Source organism: Anastrepha obliqua, chromosome 2, assembly GCF_027943255.1.
Source record: "Anastrepha obliqua isolate idAnaObli1 chromosome 2, idAnaObli1_1.0, whole genome shotgun sequence".
NCBI classification, from domain to species: Eukaryota; Metazoa; Arthropoda; class Insecta; order Diptera; family Tephritidae; genus Anastrepha; species Anastrepha obliqua.
In genome coordinates, this window is record NC_072893.1 from 68326444 (window position 1) to 68345162 (window position 18719).

Here is an 18719-nt window from a genome sequence, read left to right on the forward strand (position 1 = left end):
GTGAAAAATAGAGGACATAATAGATTTTATGATTGAAGTGATAACTTCTACCCACATATACTATATATCTATTTTATACCACTCGGCCGCCATAGCTTGACGAGTGACTACTATTCGGAAGTGCGGAGGTCCAACTCTCCGTGTATGAAACAGTGAAGCCATACAAAGTTCCTTCTAATAAAACTGTAGGTTCCTCCATTTGTGGAATTACATCAAGATGCACGCCACAAATAGGAGGAGGAGCTCGACCTTCGTAGATTAGTATTTACTGAATACCATTGAAACGTCAACTCTTAGTTTTGTAAAATTTTTCTACCTCGACGTTGGCCAAGGAGCAAAATTAAAACGCCTAATAAAATAGGCTTTAAAAGGGGGGAAAAATAAACACTCTACAAAATGTAAAGAGTCAAATAATAACTAAACTATAAATAAAAAGAAATTTTTGAAGTACTTTTATGTGACTTCCACATGTGTAAAGCTCCACTTTGCTGGAAGTAATATAGCAAAAACCAGGAATTGCTCAGGGTTTGTCAAAATGCGCTAAGGAAGAGGAAGTCGAGTTTTGACAAAATGTCGCGAAAGAGTTTAACTGATGGCATACATTCAACGGTTGGTAATAAAGTTCACGAGTCATCTAAGTCGCTTTTTTAAACGCCAATAGTTCTTTCTACAATATTTCGAGAATTTGTAGCATGTACAGTTAGTAGCATAAATAAGTATACAGGAGCCTGATTTATGGAATTGTTTGACGCTAATGCTTTTCTTAATATGTAATCAAAATATTTTACACATGGTAATTGTGTACTGGGATAAGCTTTCATATGCTCCTTAATTTAGCTGTAGATTTTAGGTACCGTTATCCACGCTTTGCTTTGTCTTTGATGCCAGCGAAATTTATGTCTCAAAAGTTAGTATACAGCAAACGATTGTTCAGTTAGCATAACATTTTATGTATTGATTAAAAAAGTTAAAGCTATAAAAGGAAATAATTAAAGTCAGTATAAATATTTACGGAAGTACATTTTGTATTAATTTTTCCGACATTTTTAGTAATGGCACCAGGAGGAAAAGAGCTTTCTGATGATTTAAAATAAAATGATTATAAAATATCGCAAGGAACATAAATCATTGCGAGAAATCGGACGCTTGATAAATAGGAGTTTTGCTACAGTTCAAAAGATTATAAAAGTGCGAGAACCCACACTAATAAAGAGCGTTGTGGGCGTCCGCCGCTCTTAAGTCCCAGAGAAAAAAGCTTAGTCGTACGGAAAATCAGGACAAACCCCAAAATAAGTGCCCCCAAATTGAAATCTGAAGTTGAAAATGAGACTGGAAAACAATTTAGCACCCAAACTATTCGACGGGTTTTGCATAGTGCTGGCTATCATTGGCGCAATGTTAGGAAAAAGCCCTTCCTGAGTAGTGTCAATCGGAGTAAACGGATTTCATTCGCAAAAGATCATGAAAAATATGATCAAACATTTTGGAACCAATTCATATTTTCTGATGAATGTAAGTTCAGTATCTGTGGATCTGATGGCCGTGAAAAAGTTTGGAGAAAAGTTAATGCGGAATTGTTGAAATTGAAGTTATGTTGGAATTTGGTATTTATTGAAAATATTATGGACCGATATGGTTACATAAATATTTTGAAAAATAACTTAAAAGAAAGCGCTACGAAATTGGGCCTTGGAGGAACGTTTATCTTCGAGCAGGATATTGACCCAAGCACACATTGTACGAGAACGGCTGTTATGCCATGTGCGAAAACAGCTGAAAACACCGCCACAGTTCCCGGATACCCCAATCGAAAATTTATGGGAACATTTAAAGCGGCAAATACGTAAACATCCGATTAGAAATAAGGAACAACTGAAAAACGTCCTTCAAGAGGAATGGAATAAAATACCACCAGCTGTAACTGAAAACTTGGTGAAATCAATGCCATCACGGCTTAAAGCGATTGTAAAGTCTAATGATTATCCTACCAAATACTAGGATTTGATTTTAATTATGTTTTTGATTTCACAAATTAAGAATATGATGAACTGTATACTTACTTTTGAGATATGAATTTTTACAAAGCTTAATATAAAAAGCTATAATTCTGTTCCTTTTTGAAATCTTGTCATTATTTGGATTAAATATGATTTTTGTATTTCATTCATGTAAATAAAACCCAATTTTGTTATTACTTAGGTTGTTTGAAGGAATCGATTGGGGGAAAATTGAAAACGTGTCCGGTGTACACTTACTTCTATTACTAACTGTAAGTTCTCATAGTACATTTCAAGGCTGCCCATTGGAGGCACTTTCCTTTCTTCTCCATTAACATAATCGCACATGTCAACGAGTACATTTTAATTAGGAAATTCAGCTGATTTGATAAAAAACTTAAAAACTCTTTGCTAAACTTTTTTGTTCACAGTGAAACAGTTGTAGAAATATCAAAAAGTGGCATTTGAATTTCTTTTTTTGAGTTTACATGGAACGATTTCTTCGTAGTCTAAGGTTTCCTACGATGGATCCTATGAAAGGGCTGCATGTGACCACAAGTGTTCATATGTATGTACATATATGTATAGGGTTTTCCATTAAGTGGTGATTATTTTGATATTCAAAGAAAAATGCTATTTTTTAATATAAATGATCGGATGTTTATGTCATTATAAAGAGGAAGGTACGCCGTTAATAGTGGAAATTAATATCAGGCAAATGGCCACCACGACCACGCTTACAGGACAATATCCTTTTCATGAAATTTTCCATAACCGAATTGCAAAGTGGCTGCCCTATGTCCTCGATAGCCTCACGAATTCCATCTTTGAGGTCTTGAATCGACTCTGCGCTGTTGGCGTAGCCCTTCTCTTTCACGTGGCTCCAAAGAAAAAAGTCGGAAGATGTTAAATCACAAGATCTCGGTGGCCAATTGTGATCACCTCTTCGAGAGATAACACGGTCCGGAAAATTTTCCCGAAAAGATCAATGGTTTCGTTGCTTGTGTGGCACGTAGCGCCAGCCTCCTAAAGCCCTTCAACGCTTGTTGGTTTTATTGTAGATACACCCTTCTTTATGTCCGTCCACAGATTTTCGATAGGGTTCAAATCTGGGTACTGTGCAGGCCACTCCATTACATTGATAGAGTTATCGTAGAACCATTTTTTGCCATTTTGCTGGTGTGTTTGGGGTCATTGTCTTGTTGGAAGACCCACACCAGCGGTATTTCGTAGGAAGCATACGGCAGGATTTTTAAATAAACCGATGAATCCATAACGGTTTTGATCCAATATACAGGACCCACGCCTTGAAAAGAGAAGCAACCACATACCATAATACTATGACCTCCAGTTTGATAGCTTTTGCTATGAATTGTGGCTTGTATTCGCTGTTAGGTGGCCTACGGACAAAACATCTGGAACCCTTTACACCAAAAAGAACAATTTTGGATTGGTCAGTCCATAACACATTTCTCCTCTTTTCCTTTGGCTAATTTAGATGTGCTTTAGCGAAAGATATCCGTTTAGCAACATGCTTAGAGGAAAGCAGCGGCACTTTTCGAGGACTACAGGCATTGAGGCTGTTGTCTCGAAGTCTGCGGCGAATAGTTTCCACGATTGCCGACACATCCAATGTTTTTTTGAGCTCTGTAGCTGTCATAAAGGGATTTGCTTTAGTCGACCGTACTAACCGTTTTACTATTAAGGGTGACAAAACTCGGTTCCTACCACGGGACTCAACTTTTTCTCATATCTTAGGGCATTATTATCATTTTATTGGAACAGCCCAGCAATTCCCCTATTTGGGAATACGATTTACACTCTGACACAAATTTTTTTATTAGTCCACGTTTTTCTGGCGAACAATGCTTTCCGCGACCCATAACTATACAATTTTTATAATATTATTACACGATTTTGCAGAAAGTATTTAAAAAAAAATTATTACCTTCCGTTTTACCTTTTTTTCACAAAATTTTGCAAAACAAAATTAAAAAAGCCTACTGGTGCTATTTTATTAACTGCACAAAATGATAAGTGTTGACAAAAGATCTTTTATAACTGATTAACAGTTACGAAATTTGACAACAAATGCACACACTCTGAGATAGCATAAAAAATGTAACTGTTTTTTACACTCCAAAAAATTATATACAATTAGGTGAAATTTTTACATCTTTCGAATCAGAATATTGCAACTGGGGCTATTATATTGACCGGCACTGCACATTAGACTAACTGGTGTGCGAGGTGTAAAGGACATTAGTTCGAGAAGAAAAGCTGGTACAAGGCGTTGGAGTCAGAGCTCTTGTTATGCCTATTATTCTCAAATTTTCTATTGTTGTTGTTGTAGCGGCATAAATATTCTCCATACATATACGGCGAATGCTGGTGAGGTGACAGTCCTTGGCCGAATATGAATCCAGGTCGTTCCGGTTACGGTTTTATGTAATTTAGTTCTGAAAAAAGATGGGTATACTCACCGATGTAAAGCATTTTTGACATCCTCCCAAAATATTAAAAAATATGCAATTGTATGTTTTGTTTTCGCGTTGTTTGTGATAACGTTTAATAAGTATTATATTTTTGATGATTTTATTACTGATTTGATTTGATTACAAATTTTTCATTACATCTGTTTTATTTTTCTTCAAAAGAACTAAAGCACGATGTGATTTTAACACCTGTTTGAATATTAATCGTTTTTAGTTATCTATTGGATTGTTGTAGAAATCATAATTTGTATTCGTGTTATATCAATAATAATCAAATAGTAAAGCTTAAATGCAAAGATAATAATGTAATTAAGTAGCTTATAATAGAGAAATTTGTAAATACAATATATTAGATACACGTTTCTTTATTGGCTTTATGAATTATAATTTGTAATAGTTTCTAGTGCTCATAGAATACTTCACAATTAGTTTCAGTTTTTATTTCACAACGTTCCTCAATAAAAGGAGAAACAAACAACTCATTAACATAAGTCCGCCCTGAATGCTACAAAATAATTAAGGAGTTCAATCAACAATTTAAAAAACAGTAAATTGTAAATTTTATTATAGTTGTATATAATTTTTAGTTCGATATCAATTTCAATTGATTTAAGCTTTTTGCCTTTTTTATTTGCCTTTCAGTTGCGTTTCCATTCAATTACCATCAAAATTTTATCAACTAGTGTTTATATGTTTTTTCTCTCCTCATTGATAGTGTTTTTTTTATTAATAACAAAAAAAAAGCACTCAATTTGCAGCTTTGACGATGGGGGAAAAAGGTCGTCATCATCGTAAACCTATAGCATCACATTTCTTTTACTTCTACGCATTACACATAAAATTTACTGCTCATCACAACATTGCCCAATTATAGTTTGCTCCTGCGCATTGGGTGGTCATTTGTTCTCGCAACAGCCGTTCAATGCCAACTGTTTTTGGAGTGCGGGCGGCAGCGAATCTTTCGTCTTGGAATGGTTGCCTTTACCGAGTAGCGTGGGCTCGATCACTTTGCCTTCTTGTATTTCCTTAATTCGCTTCAATAGATCATAGTTGATGCGATCACTCACAATAGAGTCCTTTCTGTAAAGTGATAGAAAAACAAAAACAAAAAACAATTTATTATAATATTGCACAAAAGAAATTTCTTAAAGAGAAAGTGACTGAAAATGTTCGTTAGATCAATGAATTTAAGTACGGTTTCGAGATTTCTTAAATTTCTAAAATTAAAAAAAAAAAACCAAAGATATGTAGGTAGGTGAAATGGTTGAAGTTCCTGTCTGGCACTCCTCAAGTAGAACTAAAGCGCCGCTTTGATACCTCAAAGATATGTATATAACAAACAAAAAGGTAGTACTTTTTAAAAATCTATTAAAAAAGCAGGTACACAATGGGTCTGTTCGTGAAGCAAATATTTTTAACAATTGTTGTGGTGTTCATGTATCCAAAACACTTGCAAAGTAGGAGAAAGTGAGAGAGTTTTGCTCTTTTCATTTTGTGGGCAAATTGCAAGTTCTTACTGGATAAATTTCTACCTGTAAGAATTTGCAAGTGAGTAAAACAGCTGATCGCAAAGTAAAAATAAACACAAATTAAAATTTCTGAATTATGGCAAAGTTCTGAATTCCAATAAAAGCGGTGATTTAAATGCAGAATGTAAGTAAATATGTTTAAGATAAAAAAAGTAAGTCATATATTAAATATGTAGGAATCGGCCAAAGATATAAAGGTATGCATGCACTTCTGAACGACAGCCTCCAGGCACCGGTGCTGCAGTTTTCGAAATACAAAGCGAAAGCATTCAAGCCATATTTAGTGTTTTATGCTTTTACTTCTTGGTTATTAACTAATTTGACAATATAAGGTGCGTTTCATAATCATAAGACACCTTTGGTATAAATCTTGGCCTACAAGGATTCAGGCTTGTCAATCAAATTCATTGTAAAAAAAACAGGCAGAGGTCGTTGTGTTATCCGGAATTTTTTACGGAGTTCTGAGAATTACAACATTTTGATCATCATATTATTTTTTAAAAAGATTATATTTTCGGATAAAAAAAATGGAACCTTGACGTACCTGATGGTTTTTTAAATTGTTGGAGAGATTTGCGCAAGGGCCCCTTTTATTTCCCAAGCGCAACTTCGGTGGAGGTTCTGTTATGGTTTGGGTTGCATTTACATCGAAAGCAACTTTTGATATACAGTTTACATCATCGCGAATGAATAGTGGGTACGACAAAAACGTTTTGAAAAATAGTCTCCTTCCTTTTATTCAGAATAATCTTGAAGTGCCCTTCGTTTTTCAGCAAGACAACGCCCAAATCCACGTAAGCAAGGAAACAAGGCAGTATTTGACCGATTGTTCTATAGAAACTGTGGACTGGCCGCGTGTTCTCGGGATCTAATCACAATAGAAAACATTTGGGGTATATTAGTCAGAAGAGTTTACGCCAACAATCGCCAATTTGATAACACCAACGAGTTTAAAGTGGCAATTAAGGCAGAACGGGCTTCTCTAGATGCAAATTTACTAAAAAGTTAGCAGAATCGATGAAGAAAAGGTTATTTTGTGTCGCTAAAGCAATTAGTGCTTTCATAGAATACTAAAATATTCTAGACGACAGAAAAAAAGTATACTTTTGTTAAATGATCACTTGAATTAAACAGTGCCTTAACATTTTGAAACGCCTGGAAATACGTTTTTACTAAAATTTTTTGTATGTATTAAAAAAAGTTCTAAATTTTTTTAATGAAACAGATAACGTTTGTTACTTTAATCGATGTGTAAAATTTTTATTTCTATAAATTATATAAAATATTTTGAAAAATTAGGGGTGTCTTAAACGGATGTCTGAAACGTACTTTACATGCATAGACGGAAGCAAGGAAAATATGAAGAAAGCTGTGGTTGCTACAAAAATACAATTGCTAATGGAATGGAACAAATTATTGTGGACAAAATAAAATCATATGATGCTAAGCTCGTTTTTTTTTTTTAATTTAATACGAGGTAGCTGAACTGAACAAATTTTTACTTTTTGTTATTTTTTCCGCCAACAATTTAATCAGCTGTCCGTAAAACTTGCAAATTGTCGCTGGAACTTTTTTGATATTTTTCTCTATGAGAGAGAATTCTCGGAAATTAAGTTCCTGACAAGTTATTGGATAATTTTTACATGAACAAACCTAATATCCGCGAGTATGTTGAAAGAAAATGACATTTATGAATTTACTCACTTGTAATCTGGATGATTTAGCACTTGTTCGCGTATCCAAGTGGCTGTAGTCACCAATTCACCAGAAGCGCGCTTTTCTATAAAACGCAAATACTGCTCAATGGTGCAATGAGTGTCAGTGTCCACTTCCATGGATTGCAAATAGCTGCGAATGAGCGGCACTAGACCAGGGAATGAGTCAGCCTGGAGATGTGCAAATTTGTATTATTTTACACATCTGTGCATAGTTTTATTAGAAATTTTTCTGCTTACCTTTCCATTGAAAATTTCACCCACTGTCATCAATTCATATTCCTCGTGATTAGTTTGGCCATTCTCTTTAGTACCGTTATGCACACCATTAACACCATTACCATTCATGTAGCAAGTCTTTCGCGAAGATTTGCGGAACCAGAACTTCTCCTTGCGACAAGCGTCACGTTTTTGAGCAGTTTGCATGTTTTCATCAACCTGTAATAAACAAAATACATTAAAGTGATACATATTTTACCTTAATATTATTTTATATTTTGCATTCATTGTTTACACGCATTTACCTTGCTAATGGGTATTAGGAAGTTCAACTGATACGACAGTATTACGCGTGTCAGCAGCACGACAAAGCATACTAGGGCAGCATTCTCGAAGTCACTGATCTGTGCCTCACATGGTCGGAACTCTACGCGCCAACCAATCGATGAATTTGGTGGTGGCGGTTTGAAGCGCATCGTCTGCCAATTGGTCGACTGTATATTTTCAAAGTGGTCTGTGTCTTCTTCGTCATTTTGATCGACTTTCTCACTAAACAAGGATACTGTATCGCGTATGAATAGATGTGCCACATGCTGTGCCAGTAGCGGATCAATGCCACCATCGCGTAATCGTTTATAATCTGCTTCGTCGTAAGTGAGTGGCACGTCGTTATACTTGGCGCCCTCTGGCGAGAGATATGAATCGATCGAATCATACCTGGATTTAGCGATACGGAATTTATTTTCACGCAATGGCCGTAGGCCACGCTCCTCCTCGGTGCGACAGTCCACCGAGGAACTGATCACATTCCAACGACAGTCCGATTCTGTTAAGTAACCACGATATACGGGCGATGCTGCAGTAAGTGCCAGCATAATGGGGCACAATGGCGCAAGTTGGTCATACAATTTGCGTGCTTCATTTATGTTACAGGCTTGGAATGTGAGTTGCAGGCAACAACAGCCCATACCGAAACCCATGGCGTCAAGCAAGACAACATCGGGTTCGTCATTTGGTGCGCCCTCAACGGGAAGCTGCGTGTTTACATCTTTGAAAACTGCAAAAGCATAAATAACATAAATTAAATTAAATTGCTTGTGCAAAGAGTCTATTATTGCCTGATATACCTTTTAGTTTGATGGCTACTTTCTCGCCACGGCGTCTGCGTATATTACGTGTGAGCGTCTTGAAGCGCGGATGACCCGGGTATATGGCTTCGTCTGGGAAATATAATGATTTAGCCGAGCTATTTGGATCGTCCGGATTTGGATAGTAGATGGGATGTGTGAATTCAGGAGCGCCTAAGCGTGGGAAATTCGTAATGGACATGACGCACTCATTTTTGTCCAGTAATTCTGTGACTTCTTCGCGCCGATACCGCATATTTGCCTCAACCAAATTGAAGTGTGCCATTAGGCCACCAAAAGGTTTGCCTGGCGTACCTTCTATCATGTATGCACCATATTCGGGACGCCATAACGATTTGACACCATTCGGATCGGCCAATTCCTTTTCGTTGAGCTCACTTAGAAGTTCTTGCGCCTTCAGTGAGACACGCGCAACTTGATTCGCATCGTCAAACTTCACAATTATGTACTCAACTTCATCGCCCCACTTGAGTATGTCACCAGTGCGATCTTTCAGCCTGTGATAGAGATTTATGAACTGCGCAATGCCATGCTCGCGCACGTGATTGGCCAATTTTTTGGTTTCTTCCCAAGAGAGTGGACTGCCTTCGGTAAGTAGACCCATTTTAAGTGTGAATAACTGCAAGAAAATTATAGAATGTTAAGTAGTGCAGTTATGCATATATTTGACGGATATAGGAAAATGTGCAATCAATGATAGATTAGTGTTCGTGTATTCATACATACATACATACATACAAACATACATACATATATTATAAACATATGTGTGCATTTATAGATTTCACACAAGCGGAAATTCGCGGAAATCAAAGAAAAAAGAAACGTGATATCTACTTTACTACGAAAAAACTGCGCTCATGTACTCGTTTATGGGCATTCGACTTTTTTAAGTAGTAAGAAAATTAGAAACAAGTTTCCGTACGGATATATTACACATACATATGTACATACATACATACTAAGTCCTTATATAATATTTAGTATGTTTAGGGGCAAACAATGGAAAAAAGCCATTTGCACGATATGGAATATATGTGTGTACGTACATATGCACAGTGACTGCCAACAAAAAACGCATATAATGTTTTTAATACTTAGATATGTTTTTTGCTAATTTTTGTGCGTTTATTATATAAGTAATATATAGATAGCATCTTAGCAAAACAACAAAAAAAAAACCAATGATCTAAGGAAATAAGCAAGACTCTTGGAGATAAATCGCATAACTTTTACATTTTCAATAGTAGCTCACTTCTAGCGTGCACTACTATATTTCATATTAACCCTCGTTATGCCAGATTTGTGGTACATTATAATAAGTAATGGATGATGAGTTTTTTTACTTCGTTTGGCTACCGAGCCGATACACTCACAACGAAGAGAGATTGTCACATTTGTCCACAAGGAGGCGAAAAGCTTCGTCGAAAAACTTCTTCCATTGCATCCAGTATGTCAACAGCACTCAAAACTCTCTTATACATGTTTTGGTTGCCTTCCACCGAATCCATAAATAAATATAATTTCATATTTTGCCATAAATTACATTGTAATCAACTTTTTTTTCTTCAACCTTCTTTAAAATGAGTCAAAATAAAGAACAAAACAAAAAATCCTTTTTTTCACAAACTAAAATATTGTCAGCGATTATTTTTGCTTGAGTAGGTAGCTCAATGTATGCCAAAACCAATGAAAAAGGTAAGAAATTAAAAATATCCCTGCGATATTTAACAATGAATTATACATGTGGCGCAGTTGCCACATATTCGCATACAAATGCATGTAAATTCATAGGGGACTGGCCAGAACCGGGTGCAGAACCTTTTAGAATCCTTTTTTCGACCTATTCGAGCAAGAATCCTGTTTGAATGCTTATATCCTTAAATCGATAGAAAACTAAACTTTAGGAAGCTAACTGGCAGCCCAAGTCGCTAGCTATAATAGAAATATGTAAAATTCACGTACAAAGTCGAACAAGGTTTGGCCAGACCCAGCTGTCCAACGGAGGGTTAAAATTGGGCAAGCTATAAACTGCATGCCCAAAAAAAATGTTTAAAAATCTAATTAACTTTTTTTAGATTTTTGGATTTTTTTTAAGATTTGGGCATATGATTTCTCTTTTATGTTAGAATACAAGAACTACATTTTTATAATAAATTAACAAAAAATAATAAACTTTGTAAAAAAAAGAATGCAAAAACTGTCGGAGTTTTTCTGTGTTGGTCTCAAAAATGTGTTTATGCTCGAAACGCGCCTCTTACTAAAGCTCTAATTGAGTTTAATAAAATCTCTAAATTTCAAAAGATCGCTTATTGAATTCTTTGAATATTTATTATGAATAGTTTAGCAGTAATTTATTTTTTTAATGCCTAGTAACCTTAAAATACATCGACTTTGCCTATGGGAATTTATTATATCCAATGGTTTAATAAATAAATAAAAAGTTGTACGATTTTCTGTGACTGACACTGTATGTTTACATATATGTACTAACAAAGTGCACATATTCACTGAATTTTTTTTTTTAATTCAAACAAAATAAAATAAACATTTACAATTGATTTAATTGCAGAAAATGCACGCGAGCTGTTTGCAATTCGATTGTTGCATTAGTCAAGCGGCGCTGCTGAAGGCTATTGCGGTTATACGCCTTTTACATGTCTATGACCGGCAACAAAACCGCTGCAAAGTCAATGCGAATCGTTGCTGCTGGAGCATGAAATGCATATGCATATACTACGTATTTACACACACACACGCATATGTATATGTATGTATGTATGTAGAGAAGCTTGATGAGTTCAAAAAATTAATACATATGCAAATAAAAAAAATATCAATTACTTTTTAACAGGAACTTTAGCACTTGTTCAGATGTTTGTGAAACGAATAACATCTACTTATGCACAAGAGACCTTGGTCTATTAAAAATAGAGAAATATTGATAGTCATATTTTCTAATTTTGTTATTGTTGATTTTCGCGTTAGAAATGTATAGCTTTAGCCCCGAAAAATTTAAGTGGAACGTAAAACTTGTCAACAACCTTGAACAAACTAAAACCGATTACCCACCAATAATTGCAGCTTAGTTAATGCAGTGATGCAGGGAAGTATAAATGATACGGATTGTAAAAAGATCTGTACCAAATTGAGAAGAATCGAGAAGAAAAAATTAACTATGGATGAGAATGAGATTTGTGCTGTTATGACGTTCCTCACTAAGCAGGGAAAAACAAGGCTGAAGAAACCTCAGAGCGCAATATAGCTGAGAGGATTTTATGGAAACGAGAAATAGTTTACTTGTTTATTTAATCTATAGATTAAAACAGCATATACAAAAAGTGAAAAATGTAACAATTACACATGAAAAATAAAGCATTTAATTAAACGCCCAGAAAATCCGATTTTATTTTACATCGGAAGCACTGCACAACTAATTAAAATAGGCGTCGTCGAACTGGCAAAGATGGGTCTTAGCGTATATGTAGTGCCAAACTAGGCTTAATAAATATTATAGTTACGAATATGTGCATCGAGCTTCTTATTCCTAATCACTCTTTGTATTCCTTCGCCAAATCTATATAGAACGATCACCTCTTTTTTACTTTTGTTACGTAGATATCCATTTCAGATCTTAATGAAGCACCAAGGATGTTAGATTACCAGGTTTCGTGGTGAAACGATTTTTAAAATGAAAAATTTAGCTTTAGCTTAGTGAAACACAAAACGGATGATGTGGAATCCAAATTTCCCCTCAAAATTTTTTTTTCATCATGCCTAACGAGCAAACCTGGTATCTATCATCCTTGACCAGGTTCGCTATTTAGCTATGGTGAAAAAGAAAAGTGTGAGGAGAACTTCGGTTGGAAGATTCGACAGCCGAAGTCTGTACGATCATTTCACATGTATTCACATACTCGTCCAATCAGTCGTTGTTCAGATGGTAACGAAGTGTTATTGATTGATTTTTTTTTTCGTATATCACCAACACAATCACAGCTTTTTTGTAAACACATCCCTATCAGCTGATTCTGTCAAATTTGCTCAGAGCCGAATAACGGTCTATTAAAGAGCTCTTCTTTAAACTATTTTCACTATGATGATGCAATTAAAACTTTTTCTCTTCCTCAAACCACAATATTTACCATTTGCTTACCTAATCCTATGATTTTGACAATTTTATTTATATCCTGCTTTAGTGCTGCCATCTATTTTCTAGTGAAAAAGTGAAATTGAAATTATGTCGAAAAATTTAGCTGCCTTTTTCATGATCCTCACATTAACAGCCCGACTGCCTGTCCTAAACGTCCCTAAAAGGGGAATAGATAGTTCAAAGACGAGGTAAAGAGTTAAATAAAGACGATCTGCCGAAATTTGGTCGAGCAACTGACAGACACATCTCACAAAAAAGGTCAATGTATCATCTACGACTGTTTCGATGTATGCCAAAATGTACAGGATGCACCTATCTCGCCATCACCTATTTCTGTTTTTTCGTTTTCCTTCGATGGTATCTCAACGGACAAATTTTAATTTTACGTTCAACTGAGCATCCTTTGGAGGCATCCATCCAGTCTAAACTATCTATAAAAATCTTAATTTGGACACACATCGCATTTGGTTACAACAACTCAGGATTTGAATACTCGGTATACCCTCGGTCAAAAGGCAGCTTGCGTATTTTAAAAGAGCGAAAACAGTCAATAATACGGCCATCTATATACGTATATTTTCAAAAATACCAAATACCAAAAAAAAAATAGTTTTTGTAACTGTATGTATGTATTATATAATTGGCGCGTACACCCTTTTTGGGTGTTTGTCCGAGCTCCTCCTCCTATTTGAGATGTGCGTCTTGATGTTGTTTTAAGCCGACTCCGAACGGCAGATATTTTTATGAGGAGCTTTCTCATGGCAGGAATACACTCGGAGGTCTGCCATTGCATGCCGAGGGGCGACCGCTATTAGAAAAATGTTTTTCTTAATTTTGGTGTTTCACCGAGATTCGAAACTACGTTCTCTCTGTGAATTCCGAATGGTAGTAACGCACCAACCATTCGGCTACGGCGGTCGTTTCTGTAACTATTCAACAAAATTTTTTTTCAAATTAGAAAGCCATGTGACCTTGGAAAATATACATAAAATATATGCGGATTTGCCAGTCTTGAAAAACGGCGTGCCACTTTTCGCTCAAAAAATTGATCAGGAAGTCCTTTGAATTCAGCATGTAAGATTATTGCAACTCCATGAAAGGTTCCATAGACTTAAATTATGTAATTTGAACTATTTTTGATTTGGATACACTTCTTAAAAAATACGCTTTGGTTAACACTGAATGAGCATTAATGCATCGAAGAGAAAACTTAGCTTTTTTTAACTGAATTAACGAAGCTGCATGGCTGAGGAATTCACATACAAATCAATTTAAATACCTTTACACAAAAAAATTTTGCTACCATTGATTAATTTCGAATATGTCTGACTACTGGCGGATTTCCCAGTTCACATGCCTCTGCGCCCGAATTCCACTTGAGTTAGTCCAGTTAAAAGTTCGTGTACGAGTATTGTGCCGATATTTGTAAAATTATCTATACTTTATATTATCTTTCACGTAAATATTACAAGGCCCTATAGCAATTAACTTCATCACTACTAAGTACTTTTTTTTCAAATAAATAAAAAAAAAAACGAATCGGTTAAAACTTGTCTTGTGTACATACATATATTGTGCATATTTCCTGCCACAATGCAAACACTACTTCCTCAATAACCAGTGCCTCGAATTCACACAATGTGGCCTTACAAACAGACTCATTACATACCATCAAAGTAAATACAACAATTGAAAATTGTGTAGTTTAATTATTTGCTAATGACGAAGAGAGGTAAGGAGTGAACAAGAGCGAGAATTGAAATGTCTAAATTTGTATGAAATAATTTGCGATAATTTTAAGAGCGGCTGTCTGTGTACAAATGTAAGCATGCAGGTTTGTATGTAAGTAAGAACACAAGTACAGTGTTGTGTTGGAAGAGAGCATTATCACAAACATATACGATACTCCCACATTCAGTGTGAAATTTACGTCATTTTGCCATCTTTCACTTTTAGCATTGAATACAAAATGGTGCGTTTTCGGATTGAATCTGGCAACGTGCAAAAATAAGAATATTACAATTGTGAGTACGCTAAAAGTGATATCCAGCGTCAAGTTACAAAATAATAACAAAGTCAAATACGCCAATGCATACCTGATAATTTTTTGATAATTAGCATATCTTATCAGCTTTTGGCGTGCCAAAACAAAAACAATTGCTAGGAAGGGGAAATTGAGAGACTAAGGAGAGAATTCATTATGAGAGGAAGCTGAATATTTCTTATCAACACAGCTACTTAGGACTGATTTTAATTTAAGCAAATAAGGTAAATTGTCAATTTAATTGTAAAGTTTGAAATACGGGAAATTAAAATAAACAAATTAAATTAGCAACAAGTAGATAAATACAAGTTTCTTTGCTAATTTACACACAAAAATACTCAAAGTGAGTTTTTCTCTCACTCCAAAAAAAAAACTTTGATTTTTGGAAGCGGTGTAGTAAAACGTAAGTTTTCTAAATTTATTGAACAACATGAAGAGGCATACCACAAATTTTGAATGTAGGCAAGTACTAATTACAGCTACAGGGTGATTTAAAGGTGATGCACATTTTTGACAACAATTATTTGTGATATGCTAATTGTTTTTTATTTATTTAATTTAAATTTCTTATTTTACTTTCAAACTAGTGCTACTACAGACTTTGGCAAACTTTGGCATGGAGCGCCACTCAGTTGAACAGTGATCACAAAAGTGATCTAAACGTTTTGTGAAAATGGTAGTTCTGCAAGAAGTGCATGTCGCACATTGCGTAACGAGCGATGAGGCACATTTTCACCCAAAGAAATATGGTGTCAAGCAAAACTGCTGCATTTGGGGTACTGAAAGTTCACATGGCATTCAAAAAAAATCCGGGTACCCAACACGAGTCACTATTTGTTGTGGGTTAAAGCGAACAGTCATCGCTGAATGAGATGACATGAACTTAGATAATAAAAACAAAAATATATGATCTAATCAGGTGGTAAGATGGCAAATATCCTATTAGATGCAACTCTGAACTTGAGCACCTCATTCATCCAATGGTAAAACATCATAAAACATAAAATACATAAAAGCCGAATGAATACGCTGGACACGTAGAAATAATGCCAGAAAAAAGAGCACCAAAATGAGCTTTCAAGAGACAACTGTATGGGAAGGGAACTAAGAGCGGATCAAAGAAAAGAAAAAATGGGTAGATGCAGTTATCGACGACCTCTAAGAGATTAAGGTGCAAAACTGGTGTAGCTCAGTAGCGGATCGAGAATTTTGGAGGAAAATAGTTGCGGAAGCAGTGATCCATTCAGGACTGCCAAGCTAAGGAAGAAAAAGAGTTGTACGATATGTGGTTCTAGCAGGACGGTGCCATTTGCGCACAGAACGCAAGAAATAAATGCCCTATTGCGAACGGGGCTCCTAAAGACTCATATCTCACGAAATAAAGAGGTCAAATGACCGTCGAGATCTTCCGATTTTACACCACTTTACACATCTTTCTTTGACGCTATGTTAAATATGATCTATGCCAATAAGTCCGATGCGATTCAAGAGCTGAAGAACGAAATTACGCATATTAAAAATGGTATACAGTGCGAAGTACGCCAAGAAGCCATGGAAAATTTTGATATGAGCATCCTGTGTTCTCGGAGGAATCGTGGTAAGCATTCAGCGGGAATTGTGTTTCATACATACATACTCGTAAATGCCATAGACTAAAAAAAATAATTAAATAAAGAAAAATCATTGCGACAAGTTTTGTTGTGCTTTACTTATAAAAGAAAATCGGCGGTCTTATTGAATCACACTGTCTGAATATATGTATAAAAGTATAGGTTATATGACAGTTATTTTTACACAACTTTTGCAATATTGCACTTGAATTTGCAAATACGCGAAGCATACGAGTACCTATACACACATACACAAGTAAATATGCAATAATTGCCAAAATAGCAGACTTCAGAGAACACTTGCGCCTGCTATTATTTGTGGGCAAAAAGAAATTTCAAACAAACACAGTTTAAAAGGGGAAAAATTACAATAAAATGTTCAGCTAATGTAAGTGTAAAGCAACGAAGTATTACAAACTCATATATGTAAATATACGCACTTACAGTGGCCGACAGAAGTCTACATACACCCCTTCCTTTCGTTGTTTACAAAGTACAAACACTTTGCTTAAAAATGCGTTTATGCAATTTCATTTGAAATCTTTTTCTAATCGACTTAACTAAAACAAATCCATTCCTTAACATAAAACAACGCAGTTATGCTAAAAAACACTCTGATATCCTATGTTGTGATAACGATAAAATACCGTTTGTCTATTTCTTTCCTTTTCTTATGTTTGTTGCTTTGCTAATATTGATTTTAGTTTCAAATACAAAAGTTTTTGCTCCGAAATTGGCCGAGGATATAGCGAGCTCATACCACAAGTGTGTTCATCCAAGAACAATTCAAAGAGATCTGAACAAAAACAGCTTTCATAGTAGAATACCACGAAAAAAAACCTCTTATTTCTGAAAAAAAAAACATACACTTCGCCTGGAGTTCGCCAAAGCATACAGGGAAAAGGGGATGGACTTTTGGGAAAAAGTTTTGTTTACAGATGAGTCGAAGTTTAATATATTCGGCAGTGATGGAAGAGCAAAAGCGATGGAGGAAAAAAATGCTGCACTGGGAAATTTTAGATCGAAAAATTAGAAAAAATCCGATTTCAAGCGCTTCAGTACTCAAAGAACGACGAAAGAAATAGAAGCTTGGAACAATATAACTTCTGCAGAATTAGCAAATTTAGTCACCTCGATGCCACGACGGCTTCAAGCTGTAATTGATGCTAATGGTGGACCAACTAAATACTAAGAAGCAATATTACTTAGAGTTAAGTGAAGTTTTTCCCACTGGAGTAAGATATTTGTGTACTGTATATAGACTTTTGTTGGTCACTGTATATACTTTACTGAATTACCATATAGCTTCGTGTAGCAGCTACAGTTTTAGGTCTCATATTTTCAGGTTAATTACGACCGAAGCAAAATGGCTACTTGCAATAGCAAACCAACCAAGACTTGTCAAGGAAAAGTGCATCAAGGAAGGTTTTGCAAACGCATTTGAAGGCACAGAATATACAAATTACAGAATTTAGGTGTTTTGATGGAGATTCTTCTCAAATTTATGTCTCGCATATCAATGTTGGTCTATACAAATGAAGTGATCTGCAGTTTTGTGACACTTTCGAACGGTAGATAGTTTTCTTGGGAAGCTGATTCGTAGAAGAAAAATGCATTGCATGTGGTTTGTCATTACTTGTCGAAGAGCGGATGCTATTAGAAAAAACTTTCTATCAACTGAATAAATCACTAACCGCAAAATTTCGGAGCAAGATTTAGAATAAACCGACATCCCGTTATTTGCAATAATGATGTTACTAATTTACACTTATTCGGGAACAGATTTCCTTAAATATTTTTCCGCATATA

The 18719-nt window shown here is 35.4% G+C and overlaps 1 protein-coding gene across 1 annotated transcript in view; it reads right to left on the bottom strand.

Annotated features, from left to right (window-relative positions):
• Positions 1-4529: 4529 nt before the first annotated feature.
• The window catches only part of LOC129237317 (glutamate--cysteine ligase), a 49948-nt gene continuing 35758 nt past the window's right edge, over positions 4530-18719 (bottom strand). The window contains exons 2-6 of the mRNA XM_054871988.1: positions 9083-9722; positions 8261-9012; positions 7977-8174; positions 7726-7907; positions 4530-5572 (exon numbers count right to left, since the gene is read on the bottom strand). Coding sequence (XP_054727963.1) covers positions 5389-5572; positions 7726-7907; positions 7977-8174; positions 8261-9012; positions 9083-9707 — 1941 coding nt within the window. The 5' untranslated portion in view covers positions 9708-9722 and the 3' untranslated portion in view covers positions 4530-5388. The remainder of the gene's footprint in view (positions 5573-7725; positions 7908-7976; positions 8175-8260; positions 9013-9082; positions 9723-18719) is intronic.